General features: G+C 47.9%; 1 protein-coding gene across 1 annotated transcript in view; it reads right to left on the bottom strand.

Annotated features, from left to right (window-relative positions):
• The window catches only part of RB1 (RB transcriptional corepressor 1), a 1,321,361-nt gene that overhangs the window by 747,181 nt on the left and 551,992 nt on the right, over positions 1-22,188 (bottom strand). The window contains exons 14-15 of the mRNA XM_086934987.1: positions 725-781; positions 603-634 (exon numbers count right to left, since the gene is read on the bottom strand). Of these exons, the coding sequence (XP_086791113.1) occupies positions 603-634; positions 725-781 (89 nt within the window). The remainder of the gene's footprint in view (positions 1-602; positions 635-724; positions 782-22,188) is intronic.

Consider the following 22,188-nt stretch of genomic DNA (forward strand, 5'->3'; position numbering starts at 1 on the left):
CATTAAAAAAAATATATATATATATATATATATATATGTTTTTTTTTCTTTTTTTTTTTTACCAATCCATCTTGGGTGCCTAAATAAAAACACGGCACTCGCGTTATCTATTATGATGCATGCACGTCATTAGTCATGCACGCCTAACACTGCAAGCACATTATTTAACTTTTTTTTTCTTCGATTGCCCAGGCTGCTCAACATTATTCCGATGCTGTACACCGTCACCAAAAAGCACTGCCAAAGACAAAAGGTCCGAACGGCTAGACCTAATGGCATTGCCAATGTTTTTTTAATATTCCAGCCCTTCAGCATACATCCCTTTGTTGGTGGGTTTTTATTCCTACAAGCTGTTGGATCCATTATCTGCCTATTATGTGAAACCACCTCACTAGCTTCTCTCACCTAAGGAGGTCACCCTTACCGCGGTGTTTTGAAAAAGTTTATAAAATTGCAACTGTATGAATAAAATTAGATTATGGAGTTACAAAAACACCATAGCGTGCTGACAATGTTTATGGTTAATAACGTGCTTGATCAAAATATCGGTTTCAATGGTAAACCTTTAAGAACGACAGAAAAGTTAGAAGGTCGACACTTACCTAAAATTTTGCACTGATAGTCTTTTCTCCTCCTACAAAGAAATGCATGTAAACAAAGTTAGATATTGGGTCTCGTTTATATTTTCCTTGTGCATGTATGGGTTAAACACTGCCAAACTTACTGATTTTAGCATTGCCTCCATCACTCTGTATGCCAGGCGCACTCCAACTTTGAATCTCTGTGGAAAAGAAATTTAAAATGTAGTAAATTTTATTGATAAAATCATTTAACTGCAAACCACAACATAAAGGCCATTACATTTGCGGCAGCTGCAGTGGCACTAGGCACAGGGGTGCCGGCGGGGTCACTGTCGCCCAATAATGTTTTTTTGTTTTTTAACTTCCAGGGCTATTTTCCTTGCTTGTGTTAGGAGGGTGGGTGTTTTTGCTGTCACTAAATAACACGAAATACTGATTTAAGAGTAGGTAGAGAAGTTGTTATGCTCATTCTCCCCACAATGTAGCACAATTTAAATTTAGCTCCGTCTTCCCGGTTATCTTACATCATACCTGCCAACTCACACGCTGCCACAGTGTGACACGCGGTGTCGGCTCCCATCACACGGTCTCCTAACGAGGAGCCGATATCACACGGTGGCTTTCCAGCTCGTCTTTCGAACTGCCGACGTCCATTACCGGTTGTGAAAACACCCCAGACCTTCAACACCAGCTTCAGCAAGCAAGCTTTTTTTGGGGTGGGGGGGTGGGGGGGGGGGGGGGGGGGTCAAAAGTGCCCCGTAGATACTTCTCAGGTACGAGGCCCTGCCCCCTCCTCACACGGTGAGATTGTTCTTCAAGTGGACAGGTATGCTTAAAGGAGGAATTCAAAATACAGTGCACTCCTCATTCTACCTCGCGTGCTGGTAACACTAAGTAGGCAAGCATCAGTTTATCTGCGTGCCCAGAGGGAATAAATATATCATGCGAAGGAGAGCCAAGTATGAGGTTGGAAACTCGTGGAACCTGGCAGAGGCATCCAGACAGCCTAAATATCATTTATAGTTCTTGCGGTAGCTCTCCATGGCCACAGAGACCTCTCCGCGAGGACTTAGTAAATGAAAGGACCGCAAGCAGCTCCCCGCGAGTGCAGATATAAATACATACCCATGTTTACATTATCTACGCCACACCCTTAAGTACAGTACAAGTGGTTCGTGCAGGACACGGACAGTGAAAAGTCTGAATTTCTCAGAATGCGACTAGTAAGTAAATTGATGATAGGTGGTTCTTCTGTACATTCCCGGCCCCTATTCAACAGTCCCGACTTCCCCCACCGGGACTCTTAGCAAGTACTCCGCACACTTTATAACTCCTGGACATGAAAACATGAGGGACTAAGGCGGAAAAAAGGGCCACGTATGGCTCTTCTTTTGAAATTAAGAACAAGGAGAAATTAGTCAGGAAATGGGTTTCTCCCGAATAAATTCGGACGGAAAAAAAAGGAAATGCCAAGGACAGATGCACATTGGCCGTTTTTTTTGTAGAGAGAATCAAGCCTAAGAGCATTAGAACGTTGTACAACAAACTTCGAATGTACACTTTTCTTTCACTTTTAGTCACAGAGCGATCCCAGAACCACATGATGTTAGGCCGAAACCGGGATTCGAACCCATTTGTCCACGTTCCAAAGTCGGCAGCACTAGCCACTAGGCCACACGGTACACCCTCTCCGCCAGAGATGCCATTGTTTGTTTTGCGGAATCAAAGAGAAGAAGAAGCCGATTTCCTTCAAGAAGGAATAACCTACGCTGCGCGGAGGTCTCTGAAAGAGTTTGAGGTCACAGCATAGAACTGCTCATCAGGGGCTGGCTGAATCTGGGAAACATCCTTTACAACGCAACTTTTACCACGCAGTCAATAGTTGGTACCAGAACAAGTTGCCAGTGGACCCTGTCCCTTGACTGTGCTTACTTTGAATGTTAGATTTAGGGCACAAGATACAGAGAATACAAGTGATATGGTCCTGGTCTGGGAAACGCATCTACTAGGGAATGAACGCCAGTTTCTTGGGGGGAGGGATGAACACACTCTTACAGCAAGCAGGCTTCAATAGATGTCCAATAGGGGTGTCAACATATCTGAAAAATGATTTACGATTTGAGGTGGAAAGCAGGTACATCCCCCAAATAGGTGGAAAGCAGGTAGCTCTCCCAAATGGGTGCTTTGCAGCAGTGCGTGGACTGTGGAGGTGCTCGGACCGGACCACAGTCTGCATGTATAAAATCCTTAGGCATCAGAAGGGTCCTGGGTGCTTTGTTGGTAGATATCCTGGATAATACATATAATTTGCAGGGGTGATAAAGATGCTATAGACCCAGAGGTGGATAGTACTACTGTTAGGGCTTTGAAGGTTCCAGACCAACAGGCTTTACCAAACTTAGGAATTCAATGGACCTCAGTGAGATATGGAGACAGATCTACAGGAACACCACCACCTTATCTGGCTTTTTGAGGCTACCAGACCAACTCTCTTTATTTATAGCTCCGATTTCTCCTCGCATCAGGACTGCCTTCTACTCCAATGCGGTCCCAGGGGCCTCCGTTTGTGACCTCTGCCTTTTCTGGTACCTTTCGCGCCTCCACAACTTAAGTTTGCCCCTTTTAGTGCAGCGGCCATCTTGAGATCAGGCGCCCCCAAGGAGGTAGTCAGCTCCAAGCCTGCTGCTGTTGGCACCGTGCCTATGACCTCCCCACACTAACCTTGGGGAGCGCAGGTGAACGCATCACAGCTTGTGGGCCACGTACACACCCCCTCCGGCTCTCTCCAGTAATCAGCCCACCATGGCAGATTAGAGCCTGGGGCATCCAGGTCCGGTCCATAACCGCACTGCCATATGAGCCGGAAAGTCCTTCTGCTTGCAACTTAGTTACAGCACTGTGTCTCTCCAATGTCGCCCCAGCGTCGTACTGGCCAGCGCCCTGCCCGTCTCGTCCGTAGTTCAGACGCGGCAGCCTTGGGGGTTCGGAGCCATTTTGATCACTTTGGCCGCATCCGCTAAACTGGTGGACAGAATGCAGAACAATGTCGGGAGTCGCGGAAACCCAATGTAATCAGTTTTCTCTTAAGAACTTCGGCGTTTCGCACCTGTTTTGCAGAAAGCAGACCTGATGCAAGGAGAAATCGGAGCTAAGGGCCATGCCGGACACTAAGATGGCCACCACTAGGCACATTTGATACGTGGAGTTAATTCTCTCCTCTGCCGGAGGAGCGCAAAAGTGTAAAAAGGGGCTACCAACAGAGAAGCACTACAAGACTCAGACGCCGGGCGCAGAAGCACAAGTAAGCAGCGGGGTCAGTGGACTCCTAGCGGGGACTGGAACATGCATCTATGCCACCAAAAAAGGCCACAACTAAAGTGTCTTAATTCTTCACACCTGCAGAGAAGAAACAGGTACCCGAGCAGCCAGTATGGCACTGACCAAGGAAGACCTGTTGGCTTCCCTGAAAGAATTTAAAATGGATCTGCGCACAGAGTTAAAAGGAGACCTCCAGGCCTATATGGAACAACTGAAGGTGGACCTCTCAGAAAAAATGACGGCTCTCCAACAAGATGTGGACTCCATTGGGTCACGTTTACTGGAGACGCAGACGCACAAACTGGATAAGAGAGTGACTGTCGCCCATGAAAAGATTCAGAGTCTTCATACACAGCTCCAGATGGTTCTATTAAAGAATGAAGACCTGGAAAACAGGTCAAGTAGAGAGAATATCCGCTTCAGGGACCTGGAGGAGGGGGGCTAAGGGCCCGATCTTGAAGCCTTTGTTGAAGGGCTATTTTCAGAAATCCTCGGGCGAGACAAAAGAAGATTAAAATAGAGAGGGCACACCGGGTGGGGATGGCCGCAACTGGAGAGAGAAGAAGCACCCAAGACATTCTAGTTAAACTGCACTCGTTCAAGGTCAGGGAGGCGATCCTACAGGAGTCAAGACAGAAAGACACGATCTCCTTCCAGGGCTTCACATGCTCACTGTTCCAAGACCTGGCTCAGGGGACCCTACAATGCAGGGACTCATTTCGGATATTTACAGAAAAACTGAGCTGAACGGGTGAGGTATCGTTGGACCTATCCGTTTGGGTTAGCCATTGAATTCCAGAACAAGCAACGCCACGTCACGGAACTCAGGGAAGGCCTGGAGCTTTTGGGTCTGCCGGTTACCGAAGAAAAGGGCCCGGGGCCTACGACTTCACAAGAGTCTAAATGGATAAAAGCACCACAATGGAAGACGGTCTCCAAGGGTCGCCAAAGGAAGACTTAATGCTAGCTGACAAGGAGAAATACGGTTTTCTACAAAAGGGGTCAGCGACCCGGGAGCCTAGGCAATGGAAGCCTGGGGTCTCCACGAATATGGATGAGACTGATCCCTTGAGCGGTGATCGAGATAGAGACTGAATGTCATCATGAAGAGATGATGGAATGCTGGCGTTTTCTAATCAAACCGACTACCTATCAGGATGAAGTTATGTTGTTTTTGATATAGAGACAGCTGGGCGACGGGCTTGGGCCGAGTCCCCAGCCAACGGGCATGTAACCTGGAGTGCCACCTTGGTGCGTCATCAGGTGGAGTCACTAACCAGGTTTATCTTCTTTACTGTTTGTTTACATGTTTTTATTGTTTTTTTTGGGTGGGGTAGGGTGGGGTGGTGGAGAAGTGGGGGTAGTATGGGGTTCAAAAGAATCCTTTGAGATAACAGAGGAAGCGTGAGGGTCAGAGGGATGAGGTACCCAAAGCATAGACAGGGGGGACAAGGGGTAGAGTCTCACCAGGAGGGACTACAAGCAGGTGAGGTCTGTGAGTCAGAACAATGATATCAATTGAAACCTGGAACGTGAAAGGTCCGAACTCCCCTTTAAAACGACAAAAGATTTGGAAGTTTTTGACAGATCCTCAGCTCGATGGAGTGGCACTTCAAGAGACACACCTAAAGAGACAGGATGAGTTACTGCTACAACACAAAAACTACTCCCTTATGAATAGATCCTCAGCCAGCAGAAAACACAATGGGGTGGCATTGTTGTTCCGTAACAATATACAATTTCAATTAGAATGGTTAAAAGCAGATAGGGAGGGACGGGTGGTGACGGTGAGAGGGAAAGTCCGGGGGAGAACGGTCACCTTTGTATCAACATATGTCCCCAACACAGGTCAGGCAGCCTCCGTGAGCTATTTAATGTATATGATAGGGGGTTTGCCGAAGGAACGATAATTCTAATGGGGGATTATAATCTTACTTGGCACCAGTCAGAAGAAAGCACCCACACCCATAGATCTTAGGGAGGGAGTTTCCCAAAAACACTGAAACATACATTCCAAGAGTTGAGATTTTTTGATGCCTGGAGGACCATTCACCCAGACACGAGAGACACTACATGTTATTTGCACGTCCATCAGACCTTTTCCAGGTTGGATTATATCTTTGTCTCCCAAGGGTTGCATGAAGTACTTCTAGACACCAAAATTCTTCCCCTCACACTGTCAGATCACAGCCTGGTTACAGTAAGCCTTCAGTGGGGAGGGAAGAGGCTGGGGCCAATGAGATGGTATTTCCCGGTTTCTTTGACCCGGGACAGGATGCTAAGGGACGAGTTGAGGGCAGTGATCAAGGAATATTTCCAGTTCTAGTAACAAGATGGCGGCGGGTAAGGAGCACAACAAGTGAGCTCCGAGGGCTAGGGATCGAAACTTGAAAATATCCTTGTTTAGCCCATGCCAGTCCCACCCATGGCCTTAACTTACCACATAGTACAGGCTCACACCAGCAGAGTGGATTTAGCGGAACCCCAAAGAGGCCAGGACGTCGGGAACACAGGAAGACAGGAGGCTGATCCGAGGTGGACACGGTCGTGCGGGAGCGTCCAAACAACGAGTGCCTAACACCAACACCCGGAGCACCAGGGCGAGCACCCTCCGCAACGAGGACTGAGACGGCGGATCGGGAGGGTCCAGAGTCTTTTGTTGACACCGTACGCTGGAGTACCCGGAGCACCCGGAAACCCCCCCCACACAGAGGATCGTAGCCCAGGAGCAGTCCCGACTTTCACCAAGGACCCAGCTGCATGCAACATCGGAGTGGTCTCCCCTGGCGCCTGGGATCTTGCACTTCTCTGAGGTGAGCCCCGCTACAGCCTCAAGGTAACCGATCGAGTGTAGGCTACCGGCACGAATGACACTGCTCTAGCGACCCCTCCCATTACCTGGCCCCATGCATACTTCTGAGCTGGTCCCCCTGCAATCATAGGTCTGCTGTGCCCGCGCTTGCACGAGGAGGCCAACACGCTGAATAACCGATGCGGTGTAGCACTCAGTGTATTCACCTTTCGCGCTACTCTTTCACATTTGTTCATTTATGTGATCTTCACTCGTGAAGTGGCGGTGAAGGGGCACCCAGAGCAGCGCTCTGAGATAGACAGAGGAAGGGGATCATAAAAGGGACCTAGACGGTCACACATTGATATACAGCACAAGCCCCACCATTTTATGATCAAACTGTGGAACCTCAGACTGCCTATTAGTTGTAGGGGTAACACAAAGAAAGGACCACTCACCTCAAGCCACTGCAAAACACAGGACCTATAGCACTCAGCATATCATCAGACAATAAGAAAGGACCATGATCTTCATAGAAACGGACAAAGGACCATCCCCTGTTAGTTTTTGTAGCATGGAAAGAGTAATAGGACTAATCCACTGTTCTTTTCCATCACTAGTTAAAGAAGCAGCCATCTTGGAACGACAAATACATTATACAACCTCCACAGAGCCTATCCACTGTTCTCAACACCCAACACTCTAACCCACAAATAGATTGATATTATTTAACCCGGTATAAACAGGGAGGCCTTCAACTTCTCTTACACCCCAAATATTCTTCCCCCCAGTCCACCTCACTAGTTAAAGAGGCAGCCATCTTGGAACAACGAATACATTATACAACGTCCACAGAGCTTATCCACTGTTCTCAACATCCAACACTCTAACCCATGAGTAGATTGATATTATTTAACCTGGTATAAACAGGGAGGCCTTCAACTTCTTTTACTCCCAAAATATTCCTCCCTAGTCCACCTCACTTTCCCCCAACTTTCATACCATATTATGGAGCCTATGGGCCCACACACCTATTCCATCAAATACCCCCCCCAACCTCACAAAAAAGGCAGCCAAAAACTTCAAACATCGTCTACTAAAACTGCACCCAGAAACCCCAATCTCTGACCCTTACTTCTCAAATAATACAAGATACATAACTAACAACATCATCTTCTACACCAAAAGGAGGGCACAATGGCGGAAAGCCTTTCTCGCCCTTTTCTCTATTGCATCAACCAAAAAAAACACACACGGTCTCACACTATCACCCCCTTCCCGTTTTACAAAGCAACTGCTATATTTACCATTTATCATACTGGGATTATCCTCATGCAGGCAGCAGACCATAACTTGAATTTACTGGACAACATCTTCCCTAGCATCAAAGCGAAGGTTGCAAGATCCTATTCCATTCGCCCTGCAAACCATTCTCCTAACACTCTCCCAGATTCCTCACCTGACGCCCCATCCCCCCTCCCCAGCCCCTTTACAATCTCTTCCACATCAACCTCGCCTATCACTCGCATCACCTCGCCCCCAGATCTTCCCCGCGTCCCCCACTACCCCTACCCATCTCCGCAACCGCACCTTCACTCACCTCACTGCGGGCGCTACCCCAATCGCGTCCTCCCACACACTTACTCCAGATCCATCCGATGGCCTATCTTCTCCCTTTCCCGGCACTACAAATCTCACCGTCCCTCCTCACATAGCTCATACCAATAACCCCTCTCGTCCCCTCTTCACCTCCCCTCTCCCTAGTTATCACCACTCTACAAATATGTCACACATTGAATTAGATCCTACTAAAGTACATAGTAACACCCCCTCACCTTCATTCTCCACCCAGCCCTCCACTATAGACTCCCACAAGGAAAAACCCACATGCGTCAAACCAGTTCACTTCTCGACCAAGGACACCACACTAGCAATAACCCCTCCTCGTTGTAACACAGTTCAGGCCACCAACGTGATAACTCCAACACCTGACCCTAGAATCAACAAGATACTTCTGTCCCTTCAACAAATAAAAGAGGATATCCAAATGCTGCACAACCTGATCCAGCAACAGCCCAGTTCACTAACGAACCCTATGCACCGGCAATGCTCGAGCTCCCCACCTCAACTCCCCAAATAGAATACAGTACCCTACCCTAATGCCTCATCCCGCCCGACCACGGAAAAGCAAACCCTATCTACAAGTGAGCTCACTTCCCTGCTTCATTCCTACGAACTCCCTTCCCTTCCTTCTATACCAGCACACACAGACGACACACAGACACTGCCCCTAATCCAACCCATCCAGCCCAATTCATCTAGAAGTGTAAGACATGCCCCCAGAGGTATTAACGAAAATAACCTCAATAGAATACCCATCTCCCATGACCAGAGCACCACTTTTACCACGGCCCAGCTAACATGTATCCTACTTAACTGTAGATCAGCATCTCGTCATTCCGCCGATATAGCTGACCTAATTTTAACTAATGAACCTGACCTTATCATCCTGACGGAAACTTGGCTAAACGAATCATCCTCACCCATCTTAGACATTTTAGTTCCCCCAAACTATTACATCACAGACTTGATCGACCGGACAAGCTAGGGGGTGGCATTGCCTGCATTCATAGGAACAACCGCTCTGTTAACCACTCCGACTCCCCTGTATTCTCCTCATGTGAATAACTTTGCCTTGACATCTCGAGCAATAACAAACCAATATGTTCACTCCACTCTTTCTACCATCCTCCTGTTAACAACCTTATCTTCATAAAGCACATCATGGATATTTTAGCAACAAATGTTGGTCAACAGATTACCCAGATCTTCCTGGGGGACTTTAACCTCCACTGGAACGATCTAAACGACCCAGAGGTCAATAGCCTCAAAGCTTTCCTGTTCGATCTCAACCTGTCCCAAATTTGTGATAGTCCCACCCATGATAAGGGCTTAACACTTGATCTAGTGATCTCCAAAGCAGACTATTCAGCCTCAATCGATTCTTCCTTGCGACTGGTCTGACCATCACATAAACACTTTCCATATCAAGGAAGTAGTGAAATTACTCTCTATCCAACCTAAGAGAACAAAAATCTAGAGGAGGAACCTAGATAACAGCAATCCTTCCACACTCACAATCGCCAGCCACATCCTCACTCCACCGCTGGATGGATTAGATAATGTACAGGAGTTGACCAATCACTACTTTAATTCTATGAACATGGTACTCGACAACATAGCACCCCTACAATTGAAAAGAGTCACCACACCCTTGGTACGATGGTAGGCTAAATAAAGACCGAAGATCGCGGAGAGCAATTGAAAGACAATGGAGATCCGCTCCATCCGCTGCCCACCTCAAACTACTAAGGAGCACCAGAAACTCATACTACAGAACGATTAGACGCTCCAAAGCTGACTTCATATGTAAACAATTAGACCAAGCTAAGAATCACCCCAAAAAACCTTTTGAAATAATCAAAACTCATCCCCCCAAGCCAGTCCGGAAACACTCCCCAATTGTGAGGAGCTTGCCGCCTTTCTCACTACAAAGACTGAGAATTTAAAGATAGACCAACATAACGACCCACTATCCCACACCCAGACGCACTCTATTATCACGCTGACCACAGCTGTGACCTCCTTTAACTGTTCTACAAAGCTCGACCTCAAGAACAACGCTTCCTGGGCCACCTTCAACTTCTACAGCGAAGAACCTATCTTGAATACGCTCATGGCTTTGAATCCCTCTAACCATTTCACAGACCCTCTCCCAGCTACCCACTTAAAGACCTTCATACCACAGCTAGGGCCCCTATGGACCAGGATTATAAACACCTCTCTTTTGCAAGGAACCATCCCAGACATCCTCAAAACTGGTCAGGTAACCCCCATTCTAAAGAAAGTTCCAGCTGACCCATCAGACCTGAACAACTATCGCCCCATATCCACCATTTCGACCCTGGCGAAATTGCTTGAAAAATGCGTCCACATGCAGCTCAGTAACCATATCGACCACTTCAATCTGCTAGATCAATTCCAATCAGGTTTTCGACCTGGGCATAGTACCGAATCAGCCATGAGCCACATCATAGATGATGCCCTACAAATACTGGAACAAAATAAAGCCTGTTTGCTAATCCTACTTGACTTATCCTCAGCATTCGATACAGTCAAGCACAGCAACCTACTAGAACTCTTAAAACATAAAATGGATTTAACCGGAACTGGTTCACTTCCTTCCTCCAAGACAGAACGCAGAGATTCAAGTTCAACCAATCCTTATCTAACCCCACCCCAGTCTCTTTGGGAGTTTCCCAGGGATCTTCCCTCTCCCCTACACTCTTCAATTTGTTTATGGAACCACTCACTGAGCTTCTCAACTCCTCAAACATCCAATATCACATGTACGCTGACGACACACAGCTCTACATTAAAGTCAACTCTCTTGAAGACATCAAGTTCCTTAACTCAACGCTCCAAAAAACACAGATTTGGCTGGCAAACAACCATCTAAACTTTACACACTAAAAACAGAATTCCTCCTCATCGTTCCCCCTAAACAAACAGACACGATCCGCAATTGGATGCAGCACCTAACTGCACTCGATGGTCAACCTCGCATTATTGATTCTGCGAAATCCCTAGGAAAAATTCTGGACAATAATCTAAACATGCAGAAACATATCAGCGCAGCAACTAAAGAAGCCAATTTTCAGATGAACACCCTGAGAAAACTGAAACCATTCATACCCGCGAATGACTTTAAACAGGCAGTCCAAGCCCTAGTAATACCCAGAGTGGATTATGGAAGTGTTGCTCTCTGCGGCCTTCCCAGATCAACAACTGCTCCGCTAAGAGCATCAATCAATACAGCCACTAGACTCATCACAGGCTTCAGAAGAAATGCCATATTTTCCCCGAATTCGTGCCCTCAACCGGTTACCTTTTGAGGCCAGAATCCATCTGAAAATCGCCTGTATGACTTATAATGCATTGCACCAAAAAACACCAAGATACCTTGCATAGAAACTAGTACTATCGGGTGGTTGCAGAACAACTAGGACTGCTGATAATCTTCTACTTAAACCACAAGGTTTCTCCAAGAAAAAACCCTACTATCATATCTTCTCAGGAATGGCCTCCAGGATTTGGAACGCCTTACCGACAGAAACAAGACTGATTCCGTCCGCTGCTGTCTTCAAAAAAGAAGTGAAAGCGATCCTCTTAGCTTGATTCACCTGAACTTTCTTATATGTATACATGTTGATATGTGCTAGTCGCTAACCTTTACTAGGAATATATTTGCTTAAGTCATTATATTCATATGTATTTGTCAAACCACCTTTTTGTGTCTTGGAAAGCGCTCTGATACCCGCAAGGGTCTTGTTCGCACTGTACAAAACAGTCAAAATAAAAAAAAAAAAAAAATTGAATGAGTCAGCAGCCACGTCACACCTGAACAACTGGGACACATTCAAATCGGTGCGGGGTAAATGTATCTCTATGCTCTCCGCTCTGAATAAAAAGAGATCAAAAGAAAGGATAGAGCTCGAGGCTACGCTGAGTACCAGAGAAGGTGAATTAAAAAAGGACTCCATGCAACCTTTGAAGAATCAGATAAGGGCACTAAAGGGGAAACTCGGCGTGATCTATACCAACAGAGCAGAGTTCACTTTACTGAGCATGTGCCGGAGCACATATGCGCAGGGAAATAAAGTAGGTACACACTTGGTGCGACAACTGCGGGAAAAAAGGGAACGGGAATACATTGGGGGAATCAGGACAGAGAACGGGGTGGTAGAGCACGATGATACGGGGAAGGCAAATATTTTTGGTGATTTCCAGCAAAAGCTTTACAGGGTAATTCCCCCGATATCACAGCGCAGAAGTATTTCTTGGCCGCGCTTGAGCTCCCATAAATCCCCGCAGCGTGGCGTGATCAGCTGGATGCCCCGATCGCCGAGGAGGTGAGACAGGCAATCTCCTCACTAAAGCCCCACAAATTGCCAGGGACTTATGGTCTAATGGTGAATTTTTACAAGACTTACGCATCAGAACTGACCTCCCATCTGACTGCGTTATTTAAAGAAATAGCGACAGGGCAAAAGGTGGCACCCTCTATGGCAGAGGCCCTGATTGTGGTAATTCCCAAACCAGAGAAGGACCCTCAACAGTGCGCTGCATATAGGCCAATTGCCCTGCTGAACCTGGATGCCAAACTCTACTCGGCCATATTGGCATCCCGCCAAGAGAACCTCATGCCAGATATCATCCACCAACCAATCGGTATTCATAAAAGAGAGGCAAACACATGACAACATCCGTAGGACGCTGCATCTTATAGAAAAGGTGAACAAGTTCACAGTGCCGGCAGTGCTGGTTGGTTTTGATAAATAAAAGGCCTTCGATAGGGTGGATTGGCACTTTCTTTTCCTCACTTTGAAGACCCTAGGCTTCAGGGATGCCTTTATCAATATGATTAGAGTTAACTACGCGTGCCCCCGCTCGATGGTACAGGTCAATGGAGCACCCTCGAGGACATTCGAGCTCAGTCGCGGCACTCGACAGGGGTGTCCATTGTCTCGAACCGCTGGCGATTCGGGTACGGGCTTCCCCAGACATTCATGGGATTAGATTGGGGGGGAAGAACCTAAGGTTTCGCTGTGTGCGGACGACGTCCTACTGACCTTCACCTCTCCCAGATTTTCATTATGAGCTCTTCAAAAGGAGCTGGAGAGCTCTGAGTCAGTCGCGGGTTTCCGAGTCAATTTGGCAAAATCATGTGTTCTAAATTTAACACTATCAGATCGAGAAATGCTATCTGTGCAGGGGAAGACATCTTTCACTTGGGCTAAAGATAAGCTTCAATACCTAGCAATCCAGATCACCCTCAGACTAGAGGACCTTTTCGAAGGCAAATTTCTCACCACAACGTTCACAAGTGCAACATGAGCTAAAATGTTGGGAACCTCTGTTCCCATCCTGGTTGGGTCGCATAAACTGAATCAGAGTGACCGTACTCTCAAACCGTTACACCTTTTTCAGGCACTCCCAATCGCACTAGAGAAAGACTTCCTATCAAGGACTCGCTCCATGATCATACGCTATATTTGGCAAAAGGGGAGAGCACGTTTACCCTTTCATGCACCAAGGGGGCAGAGGGGGTGTAGCACTCCCAGATTTCGGGTTATACTATAAGGCGGCCCAGCTACGAGTGTTAGCGGAATGGTCTTTGAGGAAATCGGACAAACATTGGCACCACATGGACCGAGCCATTGTGGACAGGACAATCTGGGATGTTCTGTGGAAACCCAAAACGGACAGACCCCTCAACGCATACCTCAGCACTCCCACCCGGACTACCGTCAGGGTTTTGGACGAGGTTACACGAAGCCAGGGCTGCACCTCTTTTCCGTCATCATACACTCTAATACATTTCAATCCTGAATTCCCACCGGGCCTGCAGGTGGGTCCATTTGATGCTTGCAGAGAAGGGGGTTTCTTGGTTATTTCAGATTTATTCCACAATCACGACATCCTCACGTTTGAAAACTGCCAACGGGTCTTCCGGGTGGCTTCCTCGGAACACTTTGACTACCTCCAACTTAAATATTGGGTACTTCATCCGAGGGTGAGGGAGGCGGCAACGCAGGAGTAGATACCGATAGAAGCATTCGTGAGGATGGCGCGCTCCATGAAAGGGGTAATCTCATTCTTGTACAGGTTTATAATCTCTACATCAGTAGCCCCAAAGCCTCGATATATAATTTCTGGGATTGGACATTGGATAGGGAGGCGATGGACGGGAAGTGGACACACCTATGGTCTAAGATTGCCAAGCACAATAACTCACTAGACCCGAGGGAAGCCCACTACAAAATACTGATCTATTGGTACCTAGTACCCACCAAACTCAAACTGATTTTCCCACATTCCTCAGATCTTTGCAGGCGGAGCTATGGCCTACTAGGGGACTTTCGCCACATTTGGTGGGATTGTTCAATCATAAAACCATTTTGGGAAGTGGGATATCCCTTGCCGTACTCTATAGATGAGACTCTTCTTGGTCTTCGAGATGCAACCTTAGAACACCAAACCAGGGCAGACAAAGCAATCATGTGGGCGTGCATAGGGGCAGCAAAGAAGGCGGTAGTGGCGGCATGGAAAACCAGAGAGGCCCCGGTGCTGTCACATTGGCACTCATGCCTATGGAAGATCCTCACGGTGGAACAAATGTCTGATAACGTTTGCGATGACTATAAGAATTTGGAGTATAAATAGGGCCCGCTGGTGTCCTATCTCACAACTGGGCGCTGGTGGTATGCCACCCACACTGAGGAGTCTACACTTGTTCTAATTTTAGTTAGCCATTGGGTGGGTTCCCGGAAAATACCTACTATTGGGTGGCAGAGGACGGCCTGAGGCCACGAGGGAGGAGATTACTCCCCATTCCGGACATTCGCAGAGGATAGTAAAATGGACAATTAGTGCTTCTCCACCACGAAAGGGGGGGGGGCTTTATAAAGTTGTAATTTCGATCTACAAGTACAAAATGGGCTTGAGAATAACATGTAAATGTGTCTGTGGTTTTGCCGCTGTTGTTTTCTTCTCTTTGCTTCTTTCCAGTTGTTGTATAAAAGTCATCTTTGTGAACAAGTCCGCGTGGGTAGGATCCACCCTAAACTCTGCTAATGCACTAAGCTTAGCGAGTGGACAGTCATGGACTAATTCGGGGGCAGCCCTCCCGGCACCCCACGCTCTCGCCAGCATTGGGCGGTCATCCTTTCCTTATGACTTACTGCACCTGTGGCATAGTGTTCCTTAATTGTACCGCTATAATGCGGATGGACGTTCATCTGACATGCCCAGTTTGCTGAGTTGATGCTGTTGAAATGCCTATGTAATGTAATATCTCTAAACATGCTAATAAACAGATTTGACAAAAAAACAAAATGGGCTTGATTGTAACACCTGCTACGTAAGAAACTGTGTTCTCTTTAGCAGTGGGAGAATCATGAAGGTTTATAGCCTTGTTGTATATGGAAAGTAAAACCTTTAATAAACAGAAGTTTGGCAAACAAAAAATATAATATCATGGTCTTTTATAAATGTATTTTTTCTTTCTTGCAGTGTGTTATTAAACAGCAAATTGTAAAACGTGTATTACAGAGACCGGATGAAGCGACATGTTGTCGTGAGACATGTGTTGGCCTGTGAACACCTTTCGATACAAAAGCCTTGAATAAATCCATGATTAATTAACTAAATTTCGACTACTGAGTTTCATTCATTAACCCCTTCGATGCTCATGACGGAATGGTTCCGTCATGAGTATCGGTGCCCCTGTGCTCATGAAGGAACCATTCCGCCATGAGGCCAGGGGCAGGAAATCCCTCTGCTGCAGACAGCTTCCCTAGCTCCCAAGGCCCCCTCCCTGGTTTCTGTGCAATGACGATCAGCGCGCATGTCGAGCTGTCGTCATTGCACAGAAAACGAAACTGAAATGAGCCTTTGGGCTCATTTCAGTTTCACTTTCTATGTTATGTTATGTTATTTGTACTTATAAAGCGCACTGCTACCCTGGGGTGTCCTGGCGCTCAGTACTGGATTAGCTGGGACAGCTGTGAGCGGTTATTGAGAGAACAACCACGTTTTCAGACACTTGCGGAAGGGGATTAAATCAGGAGCATTTCTTAGTTGGAACGGGAGTTCGTTCCATGCTTTAGAGGCACAGTGAAAGAAACTTCTGCCTCCCCAATTAGTTTCCTTAAACATGGATGTTTGAGCTAGTTTGGAACCAGAGGAGCACAAGGTTCTGCTAGGGACATACCATGTGAGTCTATGCTTGAGAAACTCCGTGCCAATACCATTCACTGCTCTAAAGACCACACAAAGGGCCTTAAACCGAGATCTCAGTGGGATTGGGAGCCAGTGTAGTTTCCTCAGCTCACCTCTAACCGAGGCAAACCTAGCAGTTTCTGACAGCAATCTGACTGCCGCATTCTGGACCAGTTGCAACTTGTACATATGTTGTTTCTGTACATTCAGATAAAGGCTGTCGCAATAGTCCAGACGGGACAAAATCAGGGCCGTAACGACAGACCTTAGGTTGCTGGGTGGGAGGAAGAGCTTGATTTTTTTGATTATTCTGAGGACCATGAAACAGGATGAAGTCACCTGGTTCACTTGGTCCCCCATGGTGAGTTTATTATCCACTAGGACTCCCAGATTCTTGGCTTTCCTGGAGGGTGTTGGACAGGACCACAGCTCTTCCGGCCACCAATCCAGTGTACAAACCCGGTGATTATTGCCGAACTTTATCACCTCCGTTTTTGATGAATTGAGCTTTAGACAGTTGGCTGACATCCAGATGGAAATGGAGCTCATACATTTCTTAAACCTGTCCCCTGCTTCTCTTTCCGCTCCCTCTGTCAGCGACAACACAATCTGTGTGTCATCAGCGTAGGAGGTGAGCTGGAACCCAAATGACCGGATGATATTGGCCAAGGGGGGCACATAGATATTAAAAAGCGTAGGGCTCAAAGATGAGCCCTGTGGCACTCCACAAGGAAGCAAGAAGGGGTCAGAGACATTCCCATCAAGATCCATGGTCTGGGTAGCAGTTTCCATGCTAAACCCTTAACTTCAATGTCCGAGAGCCGATTCAGCAGGACCCCATGGTAGACTGTATCGAAGGCCGCGGATAGGTCCAGGAGGATTAAGATGGCACTTCCTCCCCTATACACGGCCTCTCTGATTTCCTCCGTTGATTTTATCAAAGCCAGCTCGGTACTGTGAAAGGCTCTGAACCCAAACTATGAGGGGTCTAAGGAGTTGTTAGCCAAAATGAAGTTACTAAGTTGGATATTCATTTCTTTCTCTAGTACTTTAGCAAGCAACGAGAGTCTGGAAATCGGGCGATAATTGTTCGAGTGCTTGGGGTCTAAAGATTGCTTCTTCAGCAGAGGGAGCACAGAGGCCTTTTTCCAGTCTCTAGGGAAAATTACGGTCTGTAAAACTGAATTTAATTGGGGGGTCAGAACTTCTCCAATGATTTCTGGAATTAACTTAACAATTCCAGCGGGACAAGGATCACTGGGAGCACCGGATTTTATAGTGTGCAGCAGTTTCATCAGATCAGAAATCTCAATAGGGGTAAAATGATCCAGAGAGCCTTTGGTGGTGACTAGATAACCTGAGTCCGTGAGATTTGAATCTGACTGTTTACCATTGGTTTGACCCACCAGTGCTCAGGGACTGTAGCTATTGGACTGACTGGAACAGCAGTCAGTCCAATAACTACAACTGCAAGAACTACCCATGTTCCAGAAAACGTGTAAATCTATTTCGCGAACGCTAGTTCGACGTAGTATGCGCTAAGGGATAAATGAAAATAGACCATATGGGAACAGTAGTCCAGATAGGAAAACACTTAATTTGCCGTTGAACTGTCAGTGTGTTTTTATTTAGGTAAAGTCATTAGTTTTAAATAGAAGAACGGGGAATAATTGGCAAGTATGTTTCGCTTTTAAAGATGATACAATGGGTGGATGGGAGGAACAGAATATACACATGCAGCAAAAACAGAAATTTCCACTTCCCAAAAGAGGGACAGCTTTTCTAAGGAAGGGCCGTCGGGGAGAAGCCGTCGGCCCGTGCACGTTTCCAGCCAGCGGTGTAGACTCAACCTTGAGTGTTCAGTGTAGCGAGAGAGCACTTCGCAAGGGTGACGCCCCCATCCCAGCTCCTCCTGCTCACTTCAAATCAAAGAATGCCCCCGGTGGCGGTACCACCTCCCTCGCCCTGAGCGCCGAACCTGAAGCTGCCAGCCGAGCAAGCTCACGAGCCTGGGAAACAAGCATTAGCTGTGCGCGCGCCTCGCGCTCAAAGTAAAAAGAACAAGCTGCGAGACGCTCTCTGTGGTGGGGAGGGGCATTTAAGTGAGGCGCGCGCGCCTGGCCGAGCGAGAGGAAAGCTATATGGCGCCTCTGCTCGTTCGTGTGAGCGTTACCGCACACTGTATGCCACTCAAAGCTGTGGTCGGACTTTTAATACTCCACTCCTAAATGTCTTGCAGAGCAGCACATGCACAGGCTCAGGCGAGACCTAAAAAGGACAAATGTAGTCTTTCTGCCCCCCCCCCCCCCAAGGGCAGTAGCCCCTAATCGGCCCCCCGGGGGAGGGCAGAAAGCCCACTAGATACCAGGGATTTTTCTTTCATTATAATTAGGGGTGGGGGCAATGCCCCCCCACCCCTGGTCACACATTTACAGGCATTCTGCCCCCCTGGGGGCCAGTAGCCCCCAATCTGCCACCCCAGAGGGGTGGCAAAAAGCACACTATACACCAGGTATTTATTAAAAATCATTTGTGGTGGGGGCTGCCCAATATGGGCATGCCCATGCCCCCAGCCACTACAAAAATGACAGCCTTTCTGCCCCCCTGGTGGCAGATGGGGGCATTAGCCCCAAATCTGCCCCCGGGTGGGCAAAAATCCCAGTAGACGCCAGGGATTGTTTGGGCAAATCTTAATTAGGGCGGTGGCATTGCAATGCTCGTTTTGGGCAACCCCAAAAAAATATTTGTCAAAAAACTCCCCGGCGTCTAGTGGACATTCTGCCCCCCCTGTGGCATTGGCCTCCAATCTGCCCCGCCGGGGGGGAGGAGGCAAAAAGCCCACTAGACGCCAAAGATGTTTTTTTGTCAAATTTAAAATTAGGGTGGGGGCTCCCAAAACTGGCATGCCAATGCCCCCACCCCCTCACCGCAAAAATTACAGCATCCCTGCCCCCCCCCGGGGGAGCAGATGGGGCAGTAGCACTTAATCTACCTGTAGACAACAGGGATTTTTTTGGGCAAATTTTTATTAGGGCGGGGGCATTGGCATGACCGTTTTGTGCAGCCCCCACCCTAATTCAAATTTGCCCCAAAAAAATCCCTGGCGCCTACTAAGCTTTCTGCCCCCCCCCCCCCCCCGGGTGGCAGAAGCCCCCAATCTGCACCAGGGTGGGGGCAAAAAGCCCACTAGTCACCAGGGATTTTTTGGGGGCAAATTTAAATTAGGGTAGGGGATGCCCAAAACAGACATGCCAATGCCAATGCCCCCACCCCCTCCCCGCAAAAATTACAGCCTTACTGCCCCCCCGGGGGGCAGATGGGGCAGTATCCCCCAATCTACCCCCTTCCCCCCGGCGGGCAAAAAAAACACTAGAGGCCACAGATAGTTTTGGGCACATTTTAAATAAAATTTGCCCGAACAACTCCCTGGCATCTAGTGGACTTTCTGCCCCCCGGGGGCAAATTTGAGGTTTGCAGGGGATTGTGGGTAGGAAAACATTAGGGGACCCATGCAAACCTTACCTCGCTGGACTCCCCCAGGTGTCTAATTTCCAGAAATGTGTGGGTTTGGTAGGTTTCCCTAGATGGTCACCGAGTCCAGGGCCAAAAACTCATGGGACCCCCCCTTGCAAAACCAGGTTGGTTTGAAATAGGTAATTTTGATGTCACCTCAATAGGTTTTGGGCCCTTGCCTGTCACGGGTCCTTGACCAACCCATGCAAGTGAGGTACCATTTTTCTCAGAAGACTTTGGGGGAAGTGGAAATTTATGGATACACGCAGTTCCAGAACTTTCCACCACAGATATGTGAGGAAAATGTGTTTAAAAAAAAAAAAATTAGGTTTGCAAGGGATTCTGGGTAACAGAACCTGGTGAGAGGCAATCAAGTCACCCCATCCTGTATTCCCTTGGGTGTCTAGTTTTAAAAAATGTATAGGTTTGCTAGGTTTCCCTAGGTGCCGGCAGAGCTAGGGTTAAAAAACTACTATAGGCACTTTGCTTAAAAGGGTCTTTTTTCACTGTGAAATTGTGGTGTGTCCACGTTGCGTTTTGCGCCGTTTCCTGTCGCGGCTGCAAGGCCTCCGTCAAGATGTTTGTCTTGACTTACTTCCACCGTAGGGAGCAGAAGGTCCAGGACCTCAGTTGCCCTTCTCACCGCCATAGCATATGAAGCTCCCTCATCCATAGTCATGGTAGGGGGAGAAAGCAGGCCAGAATCTGGAGCAGTATCCAGTCCACTGGCCTCACTCAATTTCTCATACAAGTTCATTTTGTGTTCAGGCTGGTCTTGTAAATGGTCCAGCAACCCCTCTCAGTGTTCTTCCATTTCTAGTCCTTCAAAATAAGGCTGAGGAATCAACTGGGACCCGAGGGTTCTGTGGGTGCCGGAATCAGCTTTGGTAGGCGAAGATCCAGTTACCGGGATAAGAAAGCAGCTGGAGACACCGGGGAACGGCATTGCGAGTCTCCGTGCTGGAATCAGTGCCAGAGAATTTGAATTTGAATTTTAAAATATTTGTACAGCGCACGTACACCCAAAGGTTTCATGGCGCTACAGTAAGCAGAGTCTCTGAGGTCATGGAGCGGGGAGAGGGAAATGAGGAGAATTTATGGGGGGAATGCTTTAGAGAAAAGAAAGGTTTTTAAGGCCTTTCGAAAGGGCTGGTATTGAGTGGATGTTCTGAGTTGCATCGGAAGGGAGTTCCAGAACACAGGGGCGAGGGTGGAGAATTTGGACCCTCCCCATTTTTTACGACGAAAGCGAGGAACAGTGAGTAGGTGGTGAGAAGAGGAGCGAAGTTCCCTGGGGGGGACATAAGGTATGATCTCCGAGGAAATAAAAGCAGGGGACCTGCCTAGCTGGGCCTGAAAGGCGAGACAGCCCTCCTTGAAAAGGGAGCGTTCGCGCACAGGGAGCCAGTGCAGGGATTTCAAGAGGGGAGTGGCGTGATGGGATTTCGTGAGGTTGTATACCAAGCGGGCCGCTTGGTTCTGGACCAGCTGGAGACGACGTACGCTGTAGGCTGGCATGCCATGGTAAAGAGCGTTGGCATAATCCAAGCGGGAGATGACCATGGCCAGTACAATGAGTTTCAGGGCTGTGAAGGAAAAGAAGCGGGAGACTTTACGGATAGTGCGGAGGGATAGAAATGAGGAGGAAACCACCGAGCTCACCTGGGAGTGCATAGTGAGTTGATCATTGATTTTTATGCCCAGGGTTTTGACGGAGGAGGTAGAGGGTGGGGGGGGGGACCAAGTGAGGAGGGCCAGAAGAGGGGGGACCAGGGACTGGAGCAACCACCTGTCAGAACAAGCTCTGTCTTATTTGGATTTAGTTTCAGGTGGTTGTGATTCATCCAGTCCCGGATGAAAAGCATGGTGGATTGGAATTTGGATTTGGAGTCAGGGGAGTGAGACAGGGAAAAAATTAGCTGGAGGTCATCCGCATAATTGTATACGGAGACCTCCATCTGTTGAAGAGCAAAGATGAGGGGGGCTATATACAAATTAAACAGTAGGGGGAGAGGGAGGAGCCCTGGGGAACCCCGCACACTACCTTCCGTGGTTCGGCCCAGAAGTCACCCAGGCGAACTGCCTGGGTGCGACCGCTTAGAAAGGAGGACAGCCAGACCAGGGCGGTGCCTCCGATCCCCG

The sequence above is a fragment of the Lissotriton vulgaris genome, chromosome 8 (assembly GCF_964263255.1).
Source record: "Lissotriton vulgaris chromosome 8, aLisVul1.2, whole genome shotgun sequence".
In the NCBI taxonomy this organism is placed as follows: domain Eukaryota; kingdom Metazoa; phylum Chordata; class Amphibia; order Caudata; family Salamandridae; genus Lissotriton; species Lissotriton vulgaris.